Genomic DNA, 25,133 nt, shown 5'->3' on the forward strand with positions numbered 1-25,133 from the left:
AAAATACTGTTTTTCCTGAGAAAACATCTTCAGCCTTTGCTGAATATGTTCTCAGTTATTCAGGTGAGCAGAGAGAAGGAATTCAGCTCTCAAGCACTGTTTATCCAAAAGTTTCAGATCATCGCCATTTTTATGTTTAAAGTACAACCATCGTTCAAAAAGTTTGAGCAGCACATATTTGGAGCCTTGAACAGCACTCAAGGGAAACATCACAACATGCCTTGTTCTTATATTCCTCCCTAGGCATCCACTTTTGCCCACTGCTGGAGACAGAATACTAGGCTTGATAGACCTTTGGTCTTATCCAGTACAGCTAGTCTTATGTTTTCTGCAAAAGAACTAAACTTCCTATTAAACAAACCACCACCCCCTCCCCCCCCAAATCCCAACCCAATAGTCTACCCTGTTTTGTAGATCCTGATCTAAGGAAAACATAACTGTACAAACACACGCACACATATATATATATGTATAAAGTATGTGTGTATGTACACACACACACAAATATATAAAATCTTTTATATATTTTATCTATATCTATATATCTATAAAAGGTTTGTCAAGTAGCAACAGCTACATGAGTAACCTGCTCACGGATCTATGCAGAGAGTGGAAGTACTGTAGCTGCAACTGAGTAAGCTGCAGGATGGATTTATCCAGACAACAAACCCCAAAGCTATTTCTTGGAAACTTGTGCCAAAAGATTGTTAAAGAAACTGCAAAAGCAGAGAAATACAAAGAAGGCTGCGAGTTCTAACAGACCAGCACTTTTCTTATTTCCAGCAGACTTGCAAAGTCCCATTTTGCTAATTACAAACAGGCAAAGGAAAGGCTGCTGCTGAGGAAGGTATCTTTCTACCTATGCTTAAGATAACAACTTCAATTTGTTGAGAGTAGCAGCAAATAAAACTATGAGAAGCATATTTATAAATATTTGTGTGTATATACATACATATACAGATATATGTATCTGTATCTCAGTATCAGCAGTATGAGCCTGTAAAAATATAAAAGCTGTTTTTCAAATACTAAAGGATAGAAGGAGAGAGACTATTACTTAAAGTCAGGGTAAAAGTGTTGACTTGTACATTGTGCATTGCATCTCATTTTCCTAGATATGCCAATAGGCAGTTTTACTTTGTGAATTGAACGCCTGATTTCTAAGGTAAGACCACTCTTCCTCCCACATTCCAGGGAGAGAAAAAATACCAATTAACAAAATATTCAGGAAATTATGTGTATTCCCTTTCTTTCTCTCTCAGAACACTTTATTTGATAAACTAAGACTGATTTTCTACATCTAAGAGACAAAAAAAATACCTGGGAAGGTTTCTGAACCAATGCCTCCTAGAATTCTGTCAGCAGCCAAAGGACACTTCTGAATCTTAGCGCTTCCTTCTTAACTTGGAAGGATATATTTTTTTAATCATTCATATTGTTGCCTACATTATAGAAAGTCTAATGCATTATGTAGTAGATTTTGCTATATGTTCATTATTATTCTGTCACACAGTATCAAACAAAAACACAGGGACACTCAAGGTGTCATGTTAAATCAAATGATGCATATTACCAAATGCCATCTGAAAGCTGCAAGTGCAAGACCATCAATCACTGGTTAAGTCAACAGAAGGTATTTTAAATACGTCATCATTTAATATTATTAAAATTATTTCATATTTGTATACAGAATGTCATATGGCATATTATTATTTAAAAAATAGATCAGTGTCATATAAAGTCATTTACATTCAGTATAGGAACATTATAGTTACTCTGGCTAATTAACAAGAAATCAAACTTTTTCACTATATGCAAATTTTATTTCTTAAATAAACTTAAACAGCCACAGTACTTTTCACCTCTCACTCCTCAATGTCCTTTATTGTCAGCTATGATAGCCTCCAGGCAGAGAAAGAGTAGCACCTACATTTGCTTCTGCCTCCAAAGGAATTCAAACTACTCTTTTGCCTTACAATTGGTAAAGATCAGCATTTCAATGTAAACATTGTTAAACAGTAGTGATTTTTATACATGTATATAATTCATTTTTTTTACCTTATTAATTCAACCTCAGTTAAATTGTTACCGAGTTTCCGTATTTGGACATGTCAACTCCGTTTGCTGCAATTTCAGGCTTGGAGATATTTTTGGTCAAGTTTATAGAATATGTATACTGCTGGAAAAGAGAAATATTTAAACAAAGTAAAACTTGCAGAGAATCCAAACTATTTATTTTCTTTTGGTATCAAAGAATTTTGGCATAATGGGTGAATGATTTTCAGTGAACAGCTGTATTTCTTATTTTACTACTGAAACTTAGTTTTATGCAAAAACCTGAAATTACACACAAAGTCACTGGGCATTATGGAAGTAAAACAAGGTTAAGTAATACTAAAGTAGTTCATGTTTGAAAATGATCTTCTCTTAAAAATAAGTTAGAAATAATGACATAATTCTCATATGTCAATTAACACTGGCAGAACTCTGATGTACTTTACCTTTTCCACTTTCCCCAAGACATTCAGTACAACTCATGTATAAATAAGGCTGGTAAAAACTTGAGGGAAACACTGTAACCATATTTAGCTTCTTCAGATTAGACAAACAGATTTCAGCATATAAAGTTTATGTAAAAAGATCTTAAAAGTTAACATTTAAATTATTTTCAAGAAACTCAGGATAATACCACAAGTTCTCTCAAATAGAGCAGATCACAGAATGCAAACACGTGCCTCTAACCACTGTGTGAACTGGATTGAGAACTCAACCAGTCTACTGAATGAACACAGAGGATGGTAAACATGGCAGGCATAACAGTATTTCTCCACCTACAAAATATCCATGCTAAAGGATATCTCCTCCTCTGTCCCCATTACCAGTTTTCAAATGAGCTGCTATTACGGACATTAACACGATATATTAGTAGCGTGGGTTTGCTGATTTTCACAAGATTACAGCACATTTAGAAAATCACAGTAATACTGGGTCTCTTCTCTTAGATTTAGGGATTTTTACTCGTACTCATTGTTTTTACTGTTGTGGTCTAGTGAACAATTTTGAATTTCTCTGTTGTTCATACAAAAGCTGAAAATATCAACTACTTCTATAGAAAAGTAAAGATGGCCTTTCATTTGTAGACTATTAGATACCAGTATTATAGTTTCAAAACTAGTCTTTGAAACTGAGATACATAGGCTTATACGCAGTGCTGCAATTCTTATAAATCCACACCAGAAAAGCAAAACTGTAAGTCTGTGCCTCTATGTAAAAGAATACACGGTTATTTCAACAGTAACCATTTCTTGAGGCCTCACATAAAGATGCCCGTTTAAAACCATTGATTTCATACCCAAAGTGTTCACAACCATGCTCTGTCACATTTACATTTAATGCATTACAATGTGTTATATATGTTGTAGTAGTATTTAGCCAAACTCCATTTATCACCATCATTCAACAACTATGTTCCCTGGCTGTAATTTGCAATTGTAAAAAGCCAAATTTTTGTCAAGCATTTTCTGTGATCCTTCCCTTCAGGTTAAAAAAAAAAAAAAAAAAAAAAAAACACCCCCCCCCGACTGTGCCATGGACCTGGATACATTGAATTATGATTTTATTCCTCTGTTACGGAAGATTTTCTAGGTCTGAGAACGAGATCTTTGATAGAGGTAGTGATTTCCTGGAGCTCTTTTCGAATGGTATCTGCTTGTTCCTCCTCTTCTAGGTTATCTGCTGTGTCACCATCTCCCTGTTCAGTTTTCTTACTGTGACTAATCAGTTGTTTCACCACTAATCCCTGGTATTTGACTAGAAGAGAATGCTGATCCTAAGGGAAAAAGCAGAACAAAGCAAAGAAGTGCCAATGTTACAGAAAAGGTATGCAGACAAGCTACACAGGCAAATTAAAGATTTCAAATTATAAAAAGCCCTCACATTCTTGCCTAAACAGAATTAATGATACATAAATATTTCCATCAAGGTATTTTACAACCTAAATTCTGAGCAAGATAAGCAGCATCACTTTTAGCACACTAGAATATAGAATTTGAGCCTTTTTATTTTTGAAGAGGTACATCTGCCTTTAAAACTGAGTTATAAAAGTTCAAACGCAAACACATTCTAGCTGCGAAAAAAGAGGCATAAGAATTTTCAGTGGTTTGTAACACCTGATAATGCACAGCTGGCTCCATGGATAAAGGCAAAAGCTACAGTACTAATGACAGATCTAAAAATATATTGAAAACAGATCCCTAAAACAATAGGTTTGAAATACAACACAGATCAGAGAACCTGTATATTCTGCACATAAAGCAATGGTTACAAAAACACAGAGATGCCAGCCTTACACAGCAGAAATAGTCAACATAAAGCACTATTCTTATGTTCTGTCACACACACACAGAAAAAAAAAAAAGGTACTCTCCCCTTAAAAAAACAAAAAGGAATACCTCTGGGATCTTGCTACTAAGGAAATTAATGATCTGTGGTACGGATCTTCCTGGTGCATGAAGCATGCAGTGGGTTGAAAACTGAAATAACAGGACGGATGTCAAGTGCAGAACAAGAGCTGGATCCTCTGTGACTTTTAGCTGTTCAGTCAGAGCTTGTCTATGCTGGAACAGGACTTGCCTAAGGAAAAGCAATGTATTATGTAAAAATGCATTTCTTATTCTGTCCGATAATAACTCATAATAGGCTCTAAAACATAACATTAATGAAAACCTAAATAAATAAAGATAACTTTTGAACCTGTCTGATTGACTGGTTGTTGATGTGAAATTTGAGGTTGAAAAAAAAAATGCTAGCACTGGTGTAGTTCAGAGATTTTGAAAAACCCCTTGAGAACTTTTGAAGCAACATGTTGCAGTAACCAGTCTGTTAAGCAAATCAGCTATGTAAGAACACTCCCTCTTTTCCCAACAAATTAGGACTACCTGCCTTTGCATTTTCCAGATAACTGGTTTGGGAAGAAAGACAGCCCCTGATCACAAACACACATGCATACATTCTGTGCGATTGCTCCCGAACTAGCCATCTGGAGTTTGAGCAGCAACAGTGCTACAGCCACATACTGTACAGAGAGTAAATAAAATTAAAGGTACCTTTCCTTCTTTTTGTCCCCTTTTTTCACCATAATATCACAAACATCCGCTGCAGAATCAAGGTAGGAAAGAAAATCTTCTAAACTCTATAAAAAACCCAGACTGATATAAATATCTGATCTATGTTAGCAGGTTTTAAATAAACAAACAACCAACCCCCCCCCCCAAAACAGAAAACGGTCCACAATTTATCACCCAAACAGATGACAGTGAATACATTTTGAATAAACCAGTAAAAGCAGAGAGAAAAAAGATATTAATAAAAATTAATTTTGTTCATCTTTCAAAAGTTTACATATTTAAACATTAAAACATGCTATGATTCATAAGTCTTAAAAATGAAATATCAAAAGAGGAATACATGTTCTACAAGTTCTTTAGAGATATTTTTTCTTATGAAACATATGAATATGGCTTTTTGCATAAAAAAGTAAACTGCCTTCCTTTATATTTACATGGTTATGGTCTGTTTTTTTTTTTTTTTTTAATAGCTAGGATTTTACCAGTTACTGAATACATGGGAGAATGATCAGGAGTTTCAGCAAGAAAATACAAGCCACTTAAATAAAAGCTGAGAATCTGCAGTTTATTCTCATTTACATATAAAAGATACACTGGATCCACCTGGAAGCAAAGCGCTAGGTGCCTATCAATATCAAATATAAGATCAGCTTTCTGCCTTTTAAAATTTGTGGATATGAAAATGTGTTTACTCTTACTGACTTAAACAAATTCAAATGATGACTTTGGGTTCAGCCTTCACAACAGCAGCAGCAACCTACTACACTATACAAATCATCTGTTTATTAGTATTGCATTCGCAGAAAGGAAAATCTGAACTCAAAGATTCTGAAACACTTTACCTTGCCATTCAGAGAAGTATGCAGTTTAGTTAAAGGACCTTTGGTGTCTTCTGGTAATTTACCTAAAATCTTGGTCCTGACCTATTATGGGGAAAGAGTAGAAATGATCTGTAATATCTTATCAGTATGAATATTTAAACAGAAGATAATTAAATATATTTGATGAACATCACTGATCTACTTGAGATTATTAAAAAGGAACTGATATCTGCGTACCTCACTTGTGATGGCAGAAGAATTTTCTGTTGTCATCATTGAATCAGATGCTAGGAAGTTGAAAACAAGATTTGTAATGTCTGTACAGACAGTCCTCAGCAGATGTTTGGCAAGGTTAGTCTGAGTCTCATCTGTTGAAAAAGAAAATAAAAAACTGTGATTAAAAGGAGGAAAATAGCTTCTTACAGTTATCTGATTTCACAGGAAGGGACATCTTAGTGTTTCCCAAGACGCAGACTATAAATCATGGATAGTACAAGAAAGTCATCTGGATGCATGAAGCTAACATCCCTCATTTGCAGTTGCTTATAGAGCACTCTTCAGTGAAAATAAGAGCTTTCAGGCCTGCAAGTGCATTTGAGCACATGGTTAGTACTTCACAGATGCATCTGTAAAAGCAGTAAAGTAGTCTCTGCACGCACCACTAATGAACAAATACTGCTATCCATCAACAAGTAAAAAGTACTTGAAGGAAAAGAATCGAAAGGACAAGCAGTTAAATAAACAAGTGGGCAGCTCACTTAAGACCTAAATAGTAGAATTTTAGGAAAAAGAGGTGGCAGAACACATGTACAAGAACAGAGGCTAATGGGAAATAATTCCATTTATTCCAAAACACAGGAACATATTTTTGGTTAATATTTCCTTTTGCTACACATTTTCCACAGTGAAAATTCTGGAAGAAAGCTGAATACAGCACAGAATCTTGGAAATATCTACAATATTTTCCTAATACTATTTGTTTTGTTTACAAAACGTACGTAGCTGAAGAGGACCCTCCAACAGAGTAACCCACTACAAAGTAAGTCTACACCTATTTGAGAAACTATCCTCAAAAAGCAGTTACTAATGTTTCACTATCAAACTGAAAGAAGGTTTTGAATGGGGCTTCTTAGGGTTGTGCAATATTCTATATTCTCATTAGTGAGACAGGTGACAATGAAGTAAGCTTACCTAATTTTACAGACAATACAAAAACTGGGAGGGGAGGCAAACAGTTTGGAAGAAAGGACAAGAACTCACAATCATCCTGACAGAATGAAGATTATGGGTATGAAATAAAAAATGTAATTCAGTATAGGTGCAAAGTTACGCACTCCAGCACTATCTACTGGTTAGAGTTACCCAATGTGAACACATCCCTAAGTTGTTCATCTTTCATAAGCTGTTGCTCTTCTTTGACCTTGAATGTTGATTCTGGAATAAATTCAACATCCTTGATGGGGTACATTTTTTTAAAGTATATATTTATCATACCTGTGAAATGTTTTGTTCCCTTTTCAAATAACCGAATATTATTATACAGGTTTGAGAATTCTTCCTGCATGTCCTTCATAGTCTGTCTTCTGCTAGCTCCAGAGGAAGATGATGTTGAAGATGTAAAAACAGAACGTACAACTTCCTGGTAACTTTTTGTTAGAGGTCTTACAAGAGGGAAGAAGGGAGAAAAGAGGAGATGTTAAACAAAGTGTAAAACTGTACAAGGCTTTTCCAAATACATTAGTATTAGAGAAAGCTGCCTCATTACATAATAAATGAGTGGGACATGAATGCCACAGATTGATGAGATAAATGAAAAGCACAATTAAAACCACAACAAAACCACTAGGAAATTAAAATATACTTTTGGCAATTGCAAAAGTATGATTGGTTACACTATGTATGGTGTTTGGCAGGGCTTTAATTTCATAACAGTTCTTAAATGTGAACAAGATAAAAGATAAAATATTTCCAGATGCTATTCAAAAACTCTTTCAAAGCTTTGTGGACAAATTTCAGATAAATAAAAGCTTTAAGAGAGGAAAAGTTAAGATTCAAAAAACTCAGGTCCTTCTAAAGGTTCAGTTACCATTACACTCCGAGTGTATCCAGGCTGGGGCCATTATGGTCCTGTCATGCATCCTTTTAGCCCCAAACACATACTCCCATCCTGTTTCTTGCATGAAATGTCTTTTAAAAAAAGTTATTCATCTTTGGCGATCAGTTTGCTGACCTATCTTACTACCCAGTGACACACGTGCCAGTGGAACATGTACCAGGCACTGTACAAAAGATGAGACTGGGGAAACCCCAACACGGATCCGCATAAACTTCAGTGGAAATACACCCATGAACCAGAAAATGTTTGCTGACAAAGGACACACAACCACCTGCTGTTAAGACGGAAGTATTATTTCTCATTACTGTGCCAGCACAGCTTTCTGATATATATGGATATATGTAATATGGAGTTGCGAAGATGCATTTGAAATGAATCACAGACCCTCTAATATTAGCCTAGATTAATTGCTGCACTTACCTTATTAGATGTTCAGCAAGTTCTGTAATAAGCTCCTCAGGGCAATCCTCTATGTGGGTCTTCAAAACATCCTCAATTTCTTCTCGTGACAGGAAAGGGAACTCCGGCTGTTTATTCCTGCCTGTAGTGGTCATGAGAAACATTCATTGACAAAACATTGTATTTAATATTGCTGCATGAGATGCATGAGATTGTGGCATGAGATACTGAAATGCCTCAAAGTTGAAAACTCCATAAAAGAAATGCATAAACAACAACTAAAAGAAAAAAAAAGAATGACTAAAGCTAATGATAGTTAATTTTATACATAGTTTCTGCTTTGATCATTTAAAAATTTTTTGTTGCAGACAACTTAGGAAATATACCAGGACATGGGCTTTTGTTGAGAGATTTCAAACTGTCTGGCCCCATTCATTAGTTCAGAAATGATGATGATAAGCACTGTGGGGTTTTTTTTTAATGCCAAACTGAACAGAAACTTATTTGTGGGATTTCACACTTTTTCTTTTTTTTATCCCATTCAGTGAGGTACACTGTCACTTAAAAGAGAACGTCCTCAACTTCAGGTGACAATATAAAATTTAGGATGAGATAATCCAAGAATATTGAACCTCATGAGAACTTCCAAGCAGTAAGATCAACATCTTATGAATGCATACAAATTGGTGTATCTATGTTTTGTTTTGGGGAAAAATATGAAGTTTATCTGGATGTTGCAGAAAAGGTTTTTACATATAGGAGTGAGTTCAGGATGATAGCTGGGAACCAGAAAAGGACAGGCATTCCATGTTCCAAGTGCAGCATATGAAAGCAGTATTCTGCACATAAAGTAACTGAATGAATGGAAATCAATGATGATCCCAGTTGTGCCACAGTAACAATGAACTATAAGACTAGCCAAGCAGGTACGCAGGGGGCTTAGATCAGGTTTTTGGAAGGTTGTAATTAATATTTGAATAGTTATATCTGATTTATTGTGGGATTTTTGGTTCATAAATCTGATGACTGAGTATTTTTTCCTGCCAAAGAAATAATTCAAAAGTGAAGTTTGTCAAACAGCGTTCTTCAAATACTATTCAGTTCAGTCTAGTTATTACAACATAGCAATATTAGCAACAACAACTGTAAATCATGTAAGGCTATACCAAAAAAAAAAAAAGTTTCTATGTAGTAGCTGAGCAATCTTGAAAAATAACTTCATTTAAATGCAAATTACATGGATCTTTCAGAGTGGCATCACAGAAAATTAAGATACTATACTTCATAACTTCAAAGATCTCATTTAAAAGTATTTTTCTGTCATTATTAGAGTCTAGTTATAAAGATAAAGTACAGTCTTGGTATTCCATCAAATAACAAAAAATTACATTTAATTGTGATCGTGTTTCAGAGATGCGCAAAAGCAATTGATAAAAGCAAGCCACTGAGAAGATAGTGCTCAAATAAATTACAAACTTGTGCTAGTTGTTTGTGATTCTTCATCGCTGTCGGCATCTTTTCTTCCTTTCTTTTTTGTTTTCTTAATCTTGATCTCTCTAGCATTACCACCTCCTCCTCCTCGCACGCTTCCACTGCCCTCTAGTGGAGAATTATTTAGTTAGAAAACAGTAAAGCAGAATTGAACCCCCCCAACCTACAATACACATTCCAGAGTCCTAGAGTTATGACCGTTTATACTTAAGAAAATACACATACAGAGTTAAAGCTTCATTTAAGCTAATGTCATTAATAAACACAAATACTAATCATATAAAAGATGCATGTCCTCAAGAGGAAAAAAAAAAAAAAAAGGGAAAAAAAAATCAGTAAAATCTTTTCCCAGCAGAAAAAAAAAAAAAGATATACCAGTGTCCACATTGTAAATGGAGATTTTTCTGCTGGTTGAAAATAGTGTTTTAATAAGGTAGTTCAGTAATGCTGAATGTTACTCAAAAATATTTCAGATAAAATAATTTGGTGCAGCATAAGGGAAATAATCCTACATAGTAAACATTTATCCAAAAATATTCTTGCAAGTATGCACTCGATTAACTAGAACACCAACTCCTGTTCAGCTACTCCTACATGACTGTAAAGCAATGATGTGATCCAGTTCTGACAAACACAACAAATTATTTAGTCCCTAGATGCAGTAATCCATGTACAATGTATTAATGCTGCCAATCGCATTTCAATTTACAATATAGTTCCTCTTCACAAGGTAGCTGCTCTGCTGCTTGTTCCCTTCTCTTCACTTGGAAGAAATCTGAACTCCAGAATAATTGGGACTACACATACACTAAGTCTTGAAAAAGCAATTATTTTTATATTTAAATATAAGGTCCAAGGTTTCAAGTAACTACCTTGAGCAACACTACTGTCATCATTTAAGAAAAGTAAACGAAGGCAAGATGCTACTACTCACAAAGCTGACTATCTGTCAAGTGCTAGAGATGACACTTCTAAGTATTACTCTGCAGCAACAGCAAAATTCAGCTGCAGTTAGCAGCAGATTGTGTATTTGTGAGACCTGAGTTTGTGACCTCTCCAGAAAAAGCTGGTGTTTTTCACAAGCTTATTTGAAACATGACTGTATTCAGCTGAGCAGATACGAGTTGTTTGTTAACTGTGCAATATATTAGTTAATTTGAAAACAAGCTCTTTTTATTCTGCACTTCACTCAAATAGCCTTCAGGACAAGCTGCAATCTGCAGTCAAGATCTTATCCACAGAGAGATCAAGCAAGAGAGACTACTGTCAGAAAAGCCTTGATTTAGGACAAGAGGATACATAGACTGCAGCTCACAGGAAGGATCATTTCAGGAATTATGCCTCTGCATATACTTGATTGCAATAGATTTTTTCTTTTAATAAATCAACAGCATTAACACTATCTGATGTCAGGTTACACTTAAATAGAAGAGACTTGCACAGCTGCACATATCTTAAGATGGGCAATGTGACATCTGCCACTTTTTGCCATTACGCAATAATGGCACCCAATGTTTAAACCACGATGTAGATCATTTTGAGGTAATATACCTAACAACCAATACAGAAAATATATCAGGATAGCATTTCCTGGTGGTGCAGCATACACTATCTGCGGATGTGAATGTATCCATATACAGCTGGTATATGCTTAATAGAGTCTTACTCTGCAGAAGGCTGGAAACTGAAGTCATTCTATTTCTGACAGTTCAATTAAAGTTCAAGCTTCAGCTATGGCCTAGAAAAGTCTGCTATCTCTTGTGGCAAGAACAAGTTCAGTTTCCATGCCAACTCAGTCATGGTCTTTTTAAGAGCAGAATCTCATGTTTTATTTTTCAGATGAGTATATTCAATTAAGCTAGATGCATCAGTGCTCTAATTCTGTTATTTTCAATAGCACATAAAACTCTGCATGTGGGTTCAACATAGATTGCTCAGCTGTGCTGTAGCAACACAACAGCTATAAAAAGTCTTCTTTGGGACTGAAAATACTTAGTCCAAATAATATATTTAAAAACTGAAAAGATTTGAAAGGGTTAAAAATATAAATTTATATTCTGTCTCAAATTTAAGTCTATTCCAAATAGCCACTATGCAAACAGAACAAGGCATGGGATGAATGTGTCCCAAAATATACTTCAAAGAAAACTGTATGAATCTCCGTATTACTGTTAAGCATGCAAACAATAAAAAATTGTCTGGCATGGGATTCTCAGAAGAAATATACAAAGTACTCAGGAAAAAAAATTATAATTATTTTAATTTTCCTGGACCTTTGGAAAATGGAGAAAATAAGAGCATATCTACACTGTGTAATAAAAAATGGTGCAGAGCTGAAGAGGTGCCTGAGCTAACACTGCCTCAGTCAGTCCATGCAGCACAACTCAATGGAACGTGAACATACCACGCCAAATCCAGACACACTAAAACCATATAAATGTGGCTGCTGTGCTCACATTAATAAATGAACAGAGATTCCCTGCTTCTAGAGCCAGCTGGCTTGTGTTGGACTAACTTAAGATATCTTTGTGCTACCTCTTTTGCACTTCTAGATCTGAAGTTAGTTCTCACGGACATAGCTCAGATATATCTATACCTACAATATAAACATGAGAAGCAGCTTGATTATTTCTTACCTATCTTCTGCAATGGACTGGAAGAAACTAGTGGACTTTAAAATAGAGTAACTTTATGTTCAAATATTTCCAAGGTTAAACAATCCATTTTTCCCCCCGTGAATCAAACTAAATACTGATACCTTACCTGCTGCTTTCTTTCTTCTTTCATCTTTTTTGTCTTTTTTATTAGCATACGAATTTTCTAAAACAGATGCCTGTTTTAAATCTTCCTCAGTGATTAAATTAACAGGGTTATTTTTCATTTCCTAAAATGAAGATCATTCACTTAATAGCAAAAAGACATACACAGCAACAAAAGATACATATAGGAACATTCATGCCACTTGGCCATTTTGAAGTATACTAATCTAATATGATGTTTTCCAAGTGCAACAGGAAGTGACATATATTTTTCTCTTCCAAATTCAACATTTGCTCAAACTGTTAGTGTGATGGTGTTCCATGAGCAATAATTTAATATACATTAAATGTCATATACTACCTAAACATATTCCTTTTTTCATTTCTGTCCTTCTTCTGGAGCTGCACTTCAGATGAGGTGTAAAGAGTTGGTAACAGCAAACAAAGCCAGATAAACTGTACTCCAACACTCAACATATATCACATATAGTTCAAAAAAAAAAAAAAGTACCTTTTCAGCTTTCTGTTGCATCAAATCAGAAAACAGATCAATACAGCTGCTTAGAAATTTCTCACTGACCACAACGGTGTCACTGAAGACTAAACCTGAAGAATGCTTATTTAAAGATCTCATCGCTTGCTGAAGCAAAATACCAGCATCTTCCACTGACAATGAACTGGGCAGAAGAGTCTAAGGTAAAGAAAATCAAAATCATTTACATACAATAACTATTCTAGAATAGAGAGACATACTTGTATGTGCATAAATAGGATCCACAGATATTCCATTCAACACCTATTAGCTATTCAAAATATATTGCACTTCTAAAATTAAATTAGTAACTTAGAAGTAAACACTATTTTTAATCTTCTAACTGCCCAAATGGGTTCATGCAAAGTGATCAACACTGATCAGGAATATGAAGGCTATTTCTGGAACAAAGCACAAGAACACCTTCAAAATATACAAATACACTCAAAAGATACAGAAATTCTGTAAAAGAACAGCAGGCCTCTAAGGCCTAAAATTAGGATTTATCCAGGATGAAATGGCTAATATCCCTCTACTTACTGAAACTACCCTAAGTGTTCAGATTAAATTTTTTTCTGAAAAATGCCATAAAAATATACTGCTCTCTAGCAGAACACATGAGCACTAATTTTAAAATGAAAATTTGTCTCAGGTATCTTATCAACCAAATACCGACATGGCCTTCACCTGTTTTTGTTCAGACCAGCTTAAAAGCAAACTGAGTCTTTTTATTTGTTGTTATGATACCTTATTTAAGCTGAATATTCTTCTTTGACAACATAGGAATTATATTACATATACATGTATTTCCAATAAGATATCATTTGACACAAAAATTTGGCAAAATAAATAGATAAGATAGCTTACTGCTACATCTATCCAGTTCCCAGAGCTGATGGCTTCCTCTACAGAAGCTTCTACTTGATCCACAATTTCTTGACCAACACAAACTGCTCTCAGAAATAAGAGCTGTGTAGACTTGTATCTTTTTTTAATGTAGCCTGCCGGATCTGGGATGCCAAGTCTGTACAATGCATCAAATTCTGTAAAATAGTGAGAAATCTGTTAAATTTAAGTATCTTCAAATACATATGGGATCTTAACTGGTAAACTTTCCTGAAAGCAGGAACAGAAGTATTCTAAACAGGTTTTATAAACAATACAAGTGCAACTTCAAGCTGATGATGACCTAAAACTTGGTTCAGTACAAGTTACAGAGGTGGTACAGTTATATATAGTTAATAGAAATATGAAGATTAATTTATGGACATGACTTTGGCTTAAATTTTGGAAAAATCTGCTTTTATCAGATTCTTAATGCATTAGATTTGCTTTTGCAAGAACATCTTTCCAAGGTATTCTAATGCAACATGAACAATTATTTACAATAATGTCAAAACATTTTGTTTTTTAAAGCTACTCAGATACAGTTGCAGGATCATGCAATGCTTCACAAGCAAAGCATCTCAAGTATTTGGTTTATACTTAGACATTCTGAAAACATTCAAAGACTTTGACAGATACTCTATCAGTCAAGCAATATTATGGAAACACTTAATAGTACTACATTAAAGTATGCTGAGACTTTTCAGAATGTGAGCCTGCCTCTGGCCCTTTGGGACCATAAGAGTACATCCCCCTGTTTATACAGGTCTATATTTTCCCATAGCTACTGTTTTAAAACACCAGCATCAGCACTGCTCAGTTTTAAATCAGATAGACTTGTTTAGACTCAAATCAGCTCTAGTGCTGTGCCCACTCCAGTTCTGCAAAACCTTATTTTGGAAAAGGTTCTTCCTGTGCACTGCATGCTTGGCTGATGGGACTACTAACAGTTTAAGTTTTGTTGTAATCTGGATGCCTGACCTGAAACTTTAACTACGTGGTTCAAACACGACCATCTGAAAAGTCCACAATCAGCAGTCTACTTAAGAAATGTTTTCAGCACAATACAAGCAGCATTTTAACTCTCTGAGAAACAAAGTTACTGTTTAGCACTACGGTTCTTTGTGCTGAAATAATACACATGTGCTGAAATAATACACATGACTAAAGCAAGACAGTCTTTTACCACAGGAATATCAACTACCATATTGATTTTCACTTATTCCTGTGAGACTTGACTCTAGACAGGAGCTATATTAGGGTAAGACTAATTACCTAAAGCAGTTTTAAAGATATTTTATCCATAAGAATTAAGATCAATTACCTAAGTAACCATTCTGCTTGAAAAAGGAATCCACCCAGTTGCTCTGTGTTCTGGCATAGATGTCTGGAACAAACACAGCCTTATCCTGTCTCCCACCAACCACAGTGCCTTTTAGACGACCAGTGTTAACAAGTTCTTCTAGCATAGCTAAAAGAAAAAATATATGAAGAAACATTTTTCACTTAGATGTAACCATCATTCAAAACATAGCAATTATTTTCCCCTTTTTGTTCCTTCTCTTTTTCTTCATTAGTTGTTTCTCTTTTTACTACTAATTGAAGAAAACTAAAAGCCAAACTACAAGTGCTTTTTCCAGCAAAACATTCATGAGTTCTATCAATTATTTTTAACACTTCTGAGAATGTTTTGATAAAAGCTCTGGAAATTGTACATGTTCCAAAAGAGCAAACTACATTGGCAGGATCAAACCACTTTTTATTTAACACTTACCTAGAAAGTTTTAGCTTTTAATTTATAAACTGTAGCCATAAAAGTATCTTTCTCTGGCCAGAGAATAAAGTATATGAGCATTTTATTAAAAGTGTTCTCTTTCAATTCCCTGGATGGATGTTAACATGATGAAAAACAGATCTGAACACACTGGAAGACATGAAAAACTGCTACTTAACTCTCATAAATGTGAGCACATAACCTAATGGTCACTGTCTTCATGGTTTTCAACAGTCACACTGTTACCAATAGTAACCCTCTGGTAATGCACAAATATTGCTGGCAAAGGACATATGGGTAACTTAGTACCAAAGTACTAAGGCTATTTTGATGCTAAATAAGATATTTTCAATCCACTAAAGGTGCACAGGAATGTCTGATTTGCCTCCTATGTTCTACTTCTGCCCCCCCCCCCCAAAAAAAAAAACCCAAAAAACAAAACAGTGACATCAACTGCCAAGCTCTGCTGCTTCCTACAACCTTGTTATTGGCTTTTTGCCCTCAGTTTAACTGCATGGAACGTGTTGATACTGCTACCCTGTAGCTGAACATGCAATGACATCAAATGGTATGGCTCCTTACTCGTAACATATAAGTAGTGAGCAACACTTCAATATGGTTAGTACAGCACATGAAGGTTTAGCTCACCTTCTCAGGAAAATTTACCTGAAAACCTGATTCCAGAACAAACACTGCATTCTATATCATGACTTTTTTTTCCAGATATGCCCAGTATAGATAAGCCTCTGTATTCTAGCAGCTATTGGACATGACTGCCACTTAAGAAGCTGAGCAGCAGTTACACTCAAAAAACATAAGAGAAAGAACTGATTTAAACAAGATACAGTTTTACCTAATCTAAGACTAGTGCTGGAAATCATATTCTGCCATGCTTCAGTTACCTAGTATAAAATGTAGCTTATAAAGCAACTTCTGAAAATAAAACTAGGTTTTTATTTACAAATAGTTTAATCACACTGGAAAACACACCTATCTTACTTAAACAATATCCAGACAATACAGTTTGGCTCTCTGTTGGCAATCTCAACTTATTGTTAATTCAAAGTTTTGGGGAAAAAGAGTAAAATTTAAATAGGTATCTCAAATGATTTTGCAGAACACTAGCAGAGTCTTTAGCAAAAAGTGAAGAAATGAAGGTGCCAAATAATTTTTGCATCATTTTAAGTATCATTCTAAAATCCCATGAAAGTGCTTTCATAGGAGATTTCACAGACTCTACTGCAATCATGCCTAGATAGTCTTTGGTTTTAAAATAAAGCAATAGAACATTTGCAGAACTACAATAATCTCACACTTATATTTAAAGGTGACTGAGTAGTTTGTAACGTCCTGTTAGTTCTCCTTCAAAGTCTGAAAAAGACAATAAGCATCCTTCCATGCCTATCCTAGGTCAGATACAATACCTGGGAATGAGGAAAATTTGTGCTTTCATTATGCTTAGTAATTAGTGTTTTAACTTAAATGGTTTCTTCTTTCTAAAATTAGTTATTGTCTATCATAACTTAAGGTCATCTTAATATGAAAAACAGCATGGCTATGTGACAGACCCAAAGACAGTTGTTTCTCTCGTCTAACACTAAGTGCTGATTAAGTAATTAGCTGTTCATAAATTATAAAGCAATATGCTCAACTTACAAATAAAATATTCTCAGAGTTTTTTCTGGAAGAGGCACAAAACTGACAAACACTGCTAATAATGATGAGCATAAAAAGTGAAGACTTAAAATAACATAATTAAAAATATCTTTTTTTAAGTATTCCAACATTTGTGGAATTAAAAATGTATCGCAAAAAAAAGACAGAATAAAATAAAAAATGCTCTGAAACAAAAAGCTCTTTGAAATTAATGAAACTGTAAAGGGAATAAAATACAGTAAGACAAACTATAGAAAAAGACGGAACACTTACTGAAAAAACAAGAAAGTACTAAAAACTCATTTACCCATTGTGCTGATTGTTAGTGATAGAAAAACACCTTCACTAACACTAGAACTTCAATTCAGGCTGAAGTTGTACATGAGCAATGCAAGAACATGTTCTTGTAGGATCAGATTAAAAAAGATTGTAACTGTATGTTGAAATTTGCTGGCTAATATAACATTACTACAAAGCAGTTTAGCAGATTTTCCTTTTAACCTATGAGTACCTGGATGATACATTCCTGGAAAAACCCAAATCTTACACTGATTATGTGAAAGCAGAGTGCTGCTATGATTTAAATGCTAAGATTTTCAATTTTAATGAATGAGCTTGCAATAAAGAACAAGAAGGTAAGCAGAGATATAATAGAGCTCAAGCGTGCAATGCCTTGAAGGCAAAAAGCCAACCAACCAAAAAAAAAAAAAAGATATTAACTTTCATGAGAAGAGATGCAAAGCCATTAAAGGATTCTGAAGAGCAGCAGTACTTGGTCAGCCAGCATACAAAACTAACGATGCTTGAAGCAGCATTTTGGACAGACACAAGAAGATTCCTGGTAGTCAAAGAAAAGCTGCAATATTAGAAATGAGAAACAATTAAGTCCTGCCTAAAGTTTCAGCAGTTGGATAGGAAATTGTTATGGATTTCTATTTAAAAGAAAGTTGCAGAAAATAAAAGTAAACAGTCTAAGAGTATGCTTTATCTCTCAGCGTATAAAGACATTTAACTAAGAGTAACAAAAGCTCTGCCTCTGCTATCACAGAGCAAAGTCAATAAACAAAATCCAGAGCAGTTAATGCCATTTGGCTACATGAAATCTGTCCCCTTTTGTGTGCTTCACTGATAAAACTGCCAGTAGCTAAGGGCAAAAAAGGAAACAGATGACAAAACCAAGTACTATACTTCTTGGATCATTCTGCCCCCAGAGGCATATCATCAATGCACGCTTTCATTGCTTTAGATAAACAGAAACATCTCTTCAGCAGTGAATAGCACTTTAAGCTAGAGAGAAATATACTGCTCTTTATTTCAGAATTGGTGCTATATACTAAAATGCTTCTTTGAACGCGAACTTCCAGTAATGAAGAATCCATTAATTAACTAGCAAAAACACAAAACAGTCTGAATGAAACTCACAGTAAAGTAAATGCTCCTGAAATCCATAACGAGTGATCAAGTTACTTACAGGGGTAGGCCTTGGAAAAAAGAAAAACAAAATGATGTAAGTTAATAAACTAAAACTGACATGGACAAACTAGATACGAGATGTTGCTCCTGATGGACAAAACTACATCATATTTTAGCCCCAAGGTGCTACACTGAACTTTAACACAACCTAGAAAGTTTTAAGTCACAATGAAGTTATACATATCCTAAAACACAGCTACCATAATTATCATACATAAACTTTTGCTGACACAGAAGGTTATTGATCTGGTAACAAAGACTTCTTTATAATCAAGTGTGGTGGGTAGATGCCAATATATAATTGATTGGGGAGCAGTGGAATGATGGTTAGGATAGATACTATCCAAACAAATGAATGAACTACTGACTAACATCTTCCTCAGCCAAAAAACTTAAATGTGTGTCAGTTATATTTTCCTTGTTCACCTGGCTCCCATTTCAAAAAAAGTGAGTCTAATGTAACTGAGTACTTTGGCGAGCACACTCAAAGGTGCGCACAATTCTTTTCCCCAATAAATTGAACTATACTTGAAGAAATCTTATCCATAGGTCTTCGCTTTGTTTTCTTTTTCAATCACAAGTGAATTTGGTCCATAAAGACCTACGGGAAAAATATTTTAATATGTAGGTATAGGTGTTGCAATTTACCGAGTAATTGCAGAGAAGAGACCACGAATGCGTGCTCGATGCCGGGAAACAAAGGCTTCTGTATAGATCACCCCACGGTTGTTCTGGTCTAGTTGTCCACGAATAATTTTACCCAGACGCCTGGATAATGCCTGTAAATAAAAGCTGGGATGGTAGCTAAAATTGTATTATATACAAAAACAAAAATCTGTATTAACTGATCAGTAAATTAGTTTTCCTAAAAAAGACAATATACTCAGAAATGAGAATTAAATTTGAAAGCTATTAGTTAGGTATATTGAAAATGTGTCTTACTAAATATGTACTCTTGACATTATGATCCATACCCCAGGGAATTCGGCTTCCCTAATAATACTCTCCTCTATCAGTCTTAAAGGGATTGTAATATGTGTGTCCAATGAAGAAAGAAAACTTTGTGAAAGAAATCTGTATGGTTTGGAGATGCATAATCAAAACTAGGAAACCTTTGTATTAATTCTCTATGAACAAGTGGCAGGGAAATTCACTACCCATTTTTCAAACAGTCAAGACGAAAATTATGAAATGATAAACATGAAAGAGAAAAAGGTGCAAATACTTTACAAATGTGCATCCTAGCAAAGTGAACTAAAACATCAACGTTACCCAGGAAAGAGAAAAAAACTGTATAATAATTTTTATATCCTAGAAGAGTTTTTCCAGAAGCTGATCATGCAACAAATAGAGTAATTCTGTTCATAAATCAAGAGAGCCAAGAGGGATGACTGTGATACCAAGTATGACTGCTCACCTAACACAAGCCACAGGATTTCCATTTGAAAAATGTTATTTTCCAAAGAAACATCCAACTTTGACTGAAAGTCACCAATAACATGAGACTCCTCCGTAGTCCTTTTAAACACTCATACTCGTTACTCAGAGAGCTAAGTAGTTTTTTGTTTCTATTCTGAATATCTGGCTTCAGCTTCTAGAAACTGAATTTATTTTACCTTTTCTGGATAATCTGAAAGTGTCTCTACTATTGTATTTCTACTTCCTGGATAGCTAATGAGACTGATGAGGTTAACCCTACATCTTCTCTCTAATACATCAAATGGAGAAATCTTTGGATCTTCCACTCATCTAATGCCTCCTCCTGTTCCCAGCAGTCATAAAGACACTGAACAAATTTTGCCCAATACTGAAAAGGTAAATATCAACCTAAATCTGTTAATTGCTGTTACACTGCAACCCTTATGTTTCTAATACCGTTCTGCTTAGAAAAACAACTAGCCCATCATAATTAAAGCCATAGATATCACAAAGATGTCAAAAAAGGTGAGCATTTCTTCACAATCAATTCTACATTTGCTGGGTTGGTGGTTTGCATCACCTGTATCAAGAAGTCTCCTGGAAGGTCATATGCCTTACAGAGTTCTGATATTGTCACCTGGCCAGTTTCCTGTAGTTTATCGTTTATTTCTTCGGCTAATTGATCTAGGTAATTCCTTAATTGAAATCAAGGAGAAAAAAAAAGGATTAAGCATGAAATTCAGAATCAACCTGCATTCATCCACATGCACTTCCCCTGCAGCATTATTAATTGATCTGGTACTATAGTTGTTCCTATTGCATATTTTCAGTAATATACTAAAAATTATTTTAAATGAATAAGGAAAACAATGTCAGTGCAAATGTGTGTTTTTGAAAGCCTGCTAACCAGGTAGCTAATATTAAAATTGGTCGTTTACTTGCTTTTATGAAAGTGTCAAAAAATAAGAACAGGAAAATATGTCAATGAGACTTAGAAAAATGCTTTAGTGAGCAAGGAAGGTGTTAATTATCTTAAAAGAGTTAGGAACTTCATCTTCTTTTCCAAGAATAAATCCTGCAACACAGTTGGTAACAGAGGCAACTCCATAAAAGTATTATTTCTGTGGTTGTCAGTGCACTGACTGTCATGAAATAACTTACTCATACATCTTAGGCTTGTGAGGTGAAGCAAGAGGTGGGTAAAAATGAGAGGGTTTGCCTACAGCTGAGACAGCGAGGCTACAGAGCACGAGATTGAGGTGCTGCACACAAAGACACTGGGTAAGGATAGGAAGCTTCTTAAGTGCAGGATACTGGACAGAGACACTCAATAATGCCTTTGTTCCATGGATCCCTGGATGTTCTGCTGAGATGGGCCTTGCTGGCCATGTGGAAAAGCAGCACTGACTACCAAGCAGTCCTCATGCCAATCAAGAAGAATGTACTTTGCCCCAGAAGCCACAAAGGCTGGCCATCACTGTTAGTCTGCGTTTTAAAAAAATAGAAGAGGTGTGAATTATACATGTTGCTTCCGAATGTACTCACTCATCTATAAGCTGTCCCAGCACAAGCTGAACTGTTTTGTCTGATTTAACAATGTCGTTAGCTCTGTTTTCAATGTGCAAAAGGTCCACGTTTATTACCTAAAAAACAAACAAACAAAACAAAAACCAAAAAACCACACACCCAGGAAAAAGAAAAAAACCCCCCACAGTCTTATCATAACTTTAAATTGAAATTAATTCTCAAACATTGAGATATTATACTTGCACATTCATATATCTCAAGGAAAATGTTTATTTTTTCTATGATTGCATACATATACAGTAAATCTGTGATTTGGAATAAAACATCAGTGCTTTAGAAGAAATAAAAATCTCTCTGCAGTTGTGACAAGGTTAAAAGAAACCTATAAAATAAGAATTTTGGGAAAGCTATGAACAGAAAATATTAAATTGTCTTACAGAAAGGTTTTCTGATTCCAAGTACTTTTGCTAAAGCCAGAAGGGAAAATTAGTCACAGAAGAAGATTACTGGAGCATAAAGGTTATTGGAGACAAGAGATTAATGAAGGAAGAAGGAAGACCCAAAGAGGCATGCAGAGTTAATTATGCTTGCTCCTGCAACTTTAAACTTAAATGAGAAATATGTAAGTCTTATCCATCTGCCCTCCTCAGCTAACAAAAGAAAAGTGCATCAAGAAAAATTGTGCTTTTTAGTGGTGATTTCAGAGATCCCAGAATATTGTTAAACATAGAAAAGCTTTCAAATAAGAACAATTATATTTATCTCTAAATCATAGCAACCATTAACATACCAAACATTTCTGAAATCAATAAAGCAATAAATGGATAGCTCAAGCAATCTGTGTTATTCTCACAAGAGCTACCAGCTTTTCATAAACTCTACTGTCTTTTTTAAAAAATAACTTAGCTGGAGTCTAACTGATGAGCTCCATATTTACCGTATATGTGGTAAAGAAAAATAAACAAAAATATACTTTTTTATTCCCCCAAACCTACCTGTTGTAAGTCAACAATGTTTACTCGACCTTCAAAAAAACAAAAAATATATACTTTTAGTATACTAAAGTATGTTTGAGCAGATTTAGAATACAGCACAGTCCATTGTGTATGAAATACTTCTTCATTATTTTTTCATAGACAAATTAAACAAATCCACCTTTAATATTGTCAAAAGATAGGAAAAGCACACAGGCAGTCAGTGTGAGATATCCCCTGTCAACCTGAACTGTGTCCTTGTTGACAATGCAATATAGAAATTTTGGCAGTAAAAATCACTATTTAAACTCCCTTCCAACTGGTCTTCACCTTGTTGCCAATCAGGATTTGACCACTAGTCTATGAGTATCAAAATGGAGACTGCCAAAGCTTTCTACCTTTGCATGCAGCTACTCTCAAATATCAACAACTTTAAATTCAATTCAAGCTTTCACAATGATGTGATATACAATGAATATCACAAACTGAGGTATACTTGGGGTGGTGAGAAACACCATATAGAGAAAACTCTGCATGAACACAGTAAGGGAATTTGCTTTCCAAAACACACAATGCTGTGAAATTCAGCCATAAACGTAACTGAAAGTAGATTATACTGTCTTTTGATTTAAACCATTAACAAAGTAGTTTAAAGCATATTTGCTTTGTTATATATCTAAGTCGTAGCTGACAAAGCAGATGGCTGTTCACTCTGTGGTATAATAAAAGATGTTAGAATCTGTCAATGGCAATTTTAAAACATTATTATTACTACTACTAATGACACGAAAGGAGAACGATTTTGAAATTCTGAGTCAAGGCTGAACATTTGGGCCCAGATGCTCAAAAACACTTGAATGTCAAATTCCCTTCAAAAGTTTCTTGGGTCATTTCTAAATCAAAAATCCTGCATGGGTGAAAATCAATCAAGTAATATACATTGATATGCTTACATAAAAACCTAATACAGACGTGAAGTTAAAATAAAATTATAGTAAGCAGATTCATTTGTAGATGAAGCAAAAGGAGTATGGTGACTTTTTTGAATATTAAGATTATTGAATATAACTTTCAAATTCCTTCTGTAGTCTTTGGAATTGATTTCCCAATCCAGAAGAAAGCAAATGCCACACTTACCACCACAAACATGAAGCTCATCCCGGATCTCCCTAGTAATTTGTGCTGGAGTGATATACTCTTTTCCATCAAGCGTGTGCACCACTTCCAACTGCTTTTCAGCAATCAATTTAGTGACAATCTCTATACAGTTCCGTTCTGACAACCTGTCAATAATATAAAGAATAATCCATTATGGTATACAAAGGCTTGCTAACTTCATCTTAAAATTGATGCTTTAAAAATACTAAACACAGGATATACAATGAAGATTACTTGCCATTGTGTGCAAATTGCTTTTAATGACAAAAAACTCATTTCAAGATCCTACTTTTCTCGTTCCAAGAAACATGATCCATATACCTCCACTTACGTGAGTCATCTCTCTAAAACAATTTCTACTCTTTTCCTGAGCAGCTGTCAGCCCATTCTGCAGCAGGACTGCACCTGCCTGTCAATTTAAGAATGGTCATGCTTACAAATTTTCAGCCTCTGATCCTATTATGCCTTCTTATTTAAGTTTCTTTAATAAAAAGAAGGTCTGGGCACCAACCTCAGTTGTTCAGCAACACAGATAAAGAAACAGAGCAGTAAAGCCTCAAACATATTTAGCAGCTTGAGCACTACTGAATTTAACGGCAAAAACGTGTACTCTTGTGCACCCCAAAACTCTTCTGGGGCCCTAACTGCTCTTTCGGGGCTCACGAGCAGCGACCGGCAGGCCAGCATCAGTCAGAGGGACACTGCCAGGTTGAAAAGCAGCCGCTGTCACGCCCCGTCCCCCCTGCCCGGCGCCAGGGCCCCACGGGGGCTGTGCCGGGGGGAGGGGCGCCGCGGAGCTCGGCGCTGCGCAATTCGCCCCCCCCCCCGGCGCTGCCGTTGAGCGGGGGAGGGTCGGGCTGCCGGCCGGGGGGCGCGGGGAGGCTGCCCGCAGCCCCGGGCGGGGGTGCCCAGCGCCCCGGGCGGGTGCCGGCGCCGCCCCGCTCACCTCTGGGCCACCTCGGCAAACTGCGCCCGCTGGAAATCAGCCGCCAGGCGCCGAATCTCCTCCCAGGCGGCCGCCAT

The 25,133-nt window shown here is 35.5% G+C and overlaps 1 protein-coding gene across 1 annotated transcript; it reads right to left on the reverse strand.

The window, feature by feature from the left end:
* Window positions 1–1,652: 1,652 nt before the first annotated feature.
* UFL1 (UFM1 specific ligase 1) lies at window positions 1,653–25,133 on the reverse strand. Its single transcript, XM_067293969.1, has 19 exons — window positions 25,057–25,133; window positions 24,090–24,235; window positions 22,974–23,002; window positions 21,997–22,094; window positions 21,032–21,146; window positions 19,681–19,811; window positions 18,982–19,040; window positions 15,454–15,600; window positions 14,112–14,287; window positions 13,224–13,403; window positions 12,717–12,837; window positions 9,939–10,061; window positions 8,484–8,604; window positions 7,442–7,608; window positions 6,185–6,315; window positions 5,969–6,049; window positions 5,106–5,191; window positions 4,452–4,632; window positions 1,653–3,829 (listed from the first exon to the last, which is right to left on the reverse strand). Exons 1-19 carry the CDS (start codon window positions 25,131–25,133, stop codon window positions 3,617–3,619), a joined length of 2,382 nt encoding a protein of 793 aa, XP_067150070.1. The 3' UTR covers window positions 1,653–3,616.

The sequence above is a fragment of the Apteryx mantelli genome, chromosome 3 (genome assembly GCF_036417845.1).
Source record: "Apteryx mantelli isolate bAptMan1 chromosome 3, bAptMan1.hap1, whole genome shotgun sequence".
Taxonomy (NCBI): Eukaryota; Metazoa; Chordata; class Aves; order Apterygiformes; family Apterygidae; genus Apteryx; species Apteryx mantelli.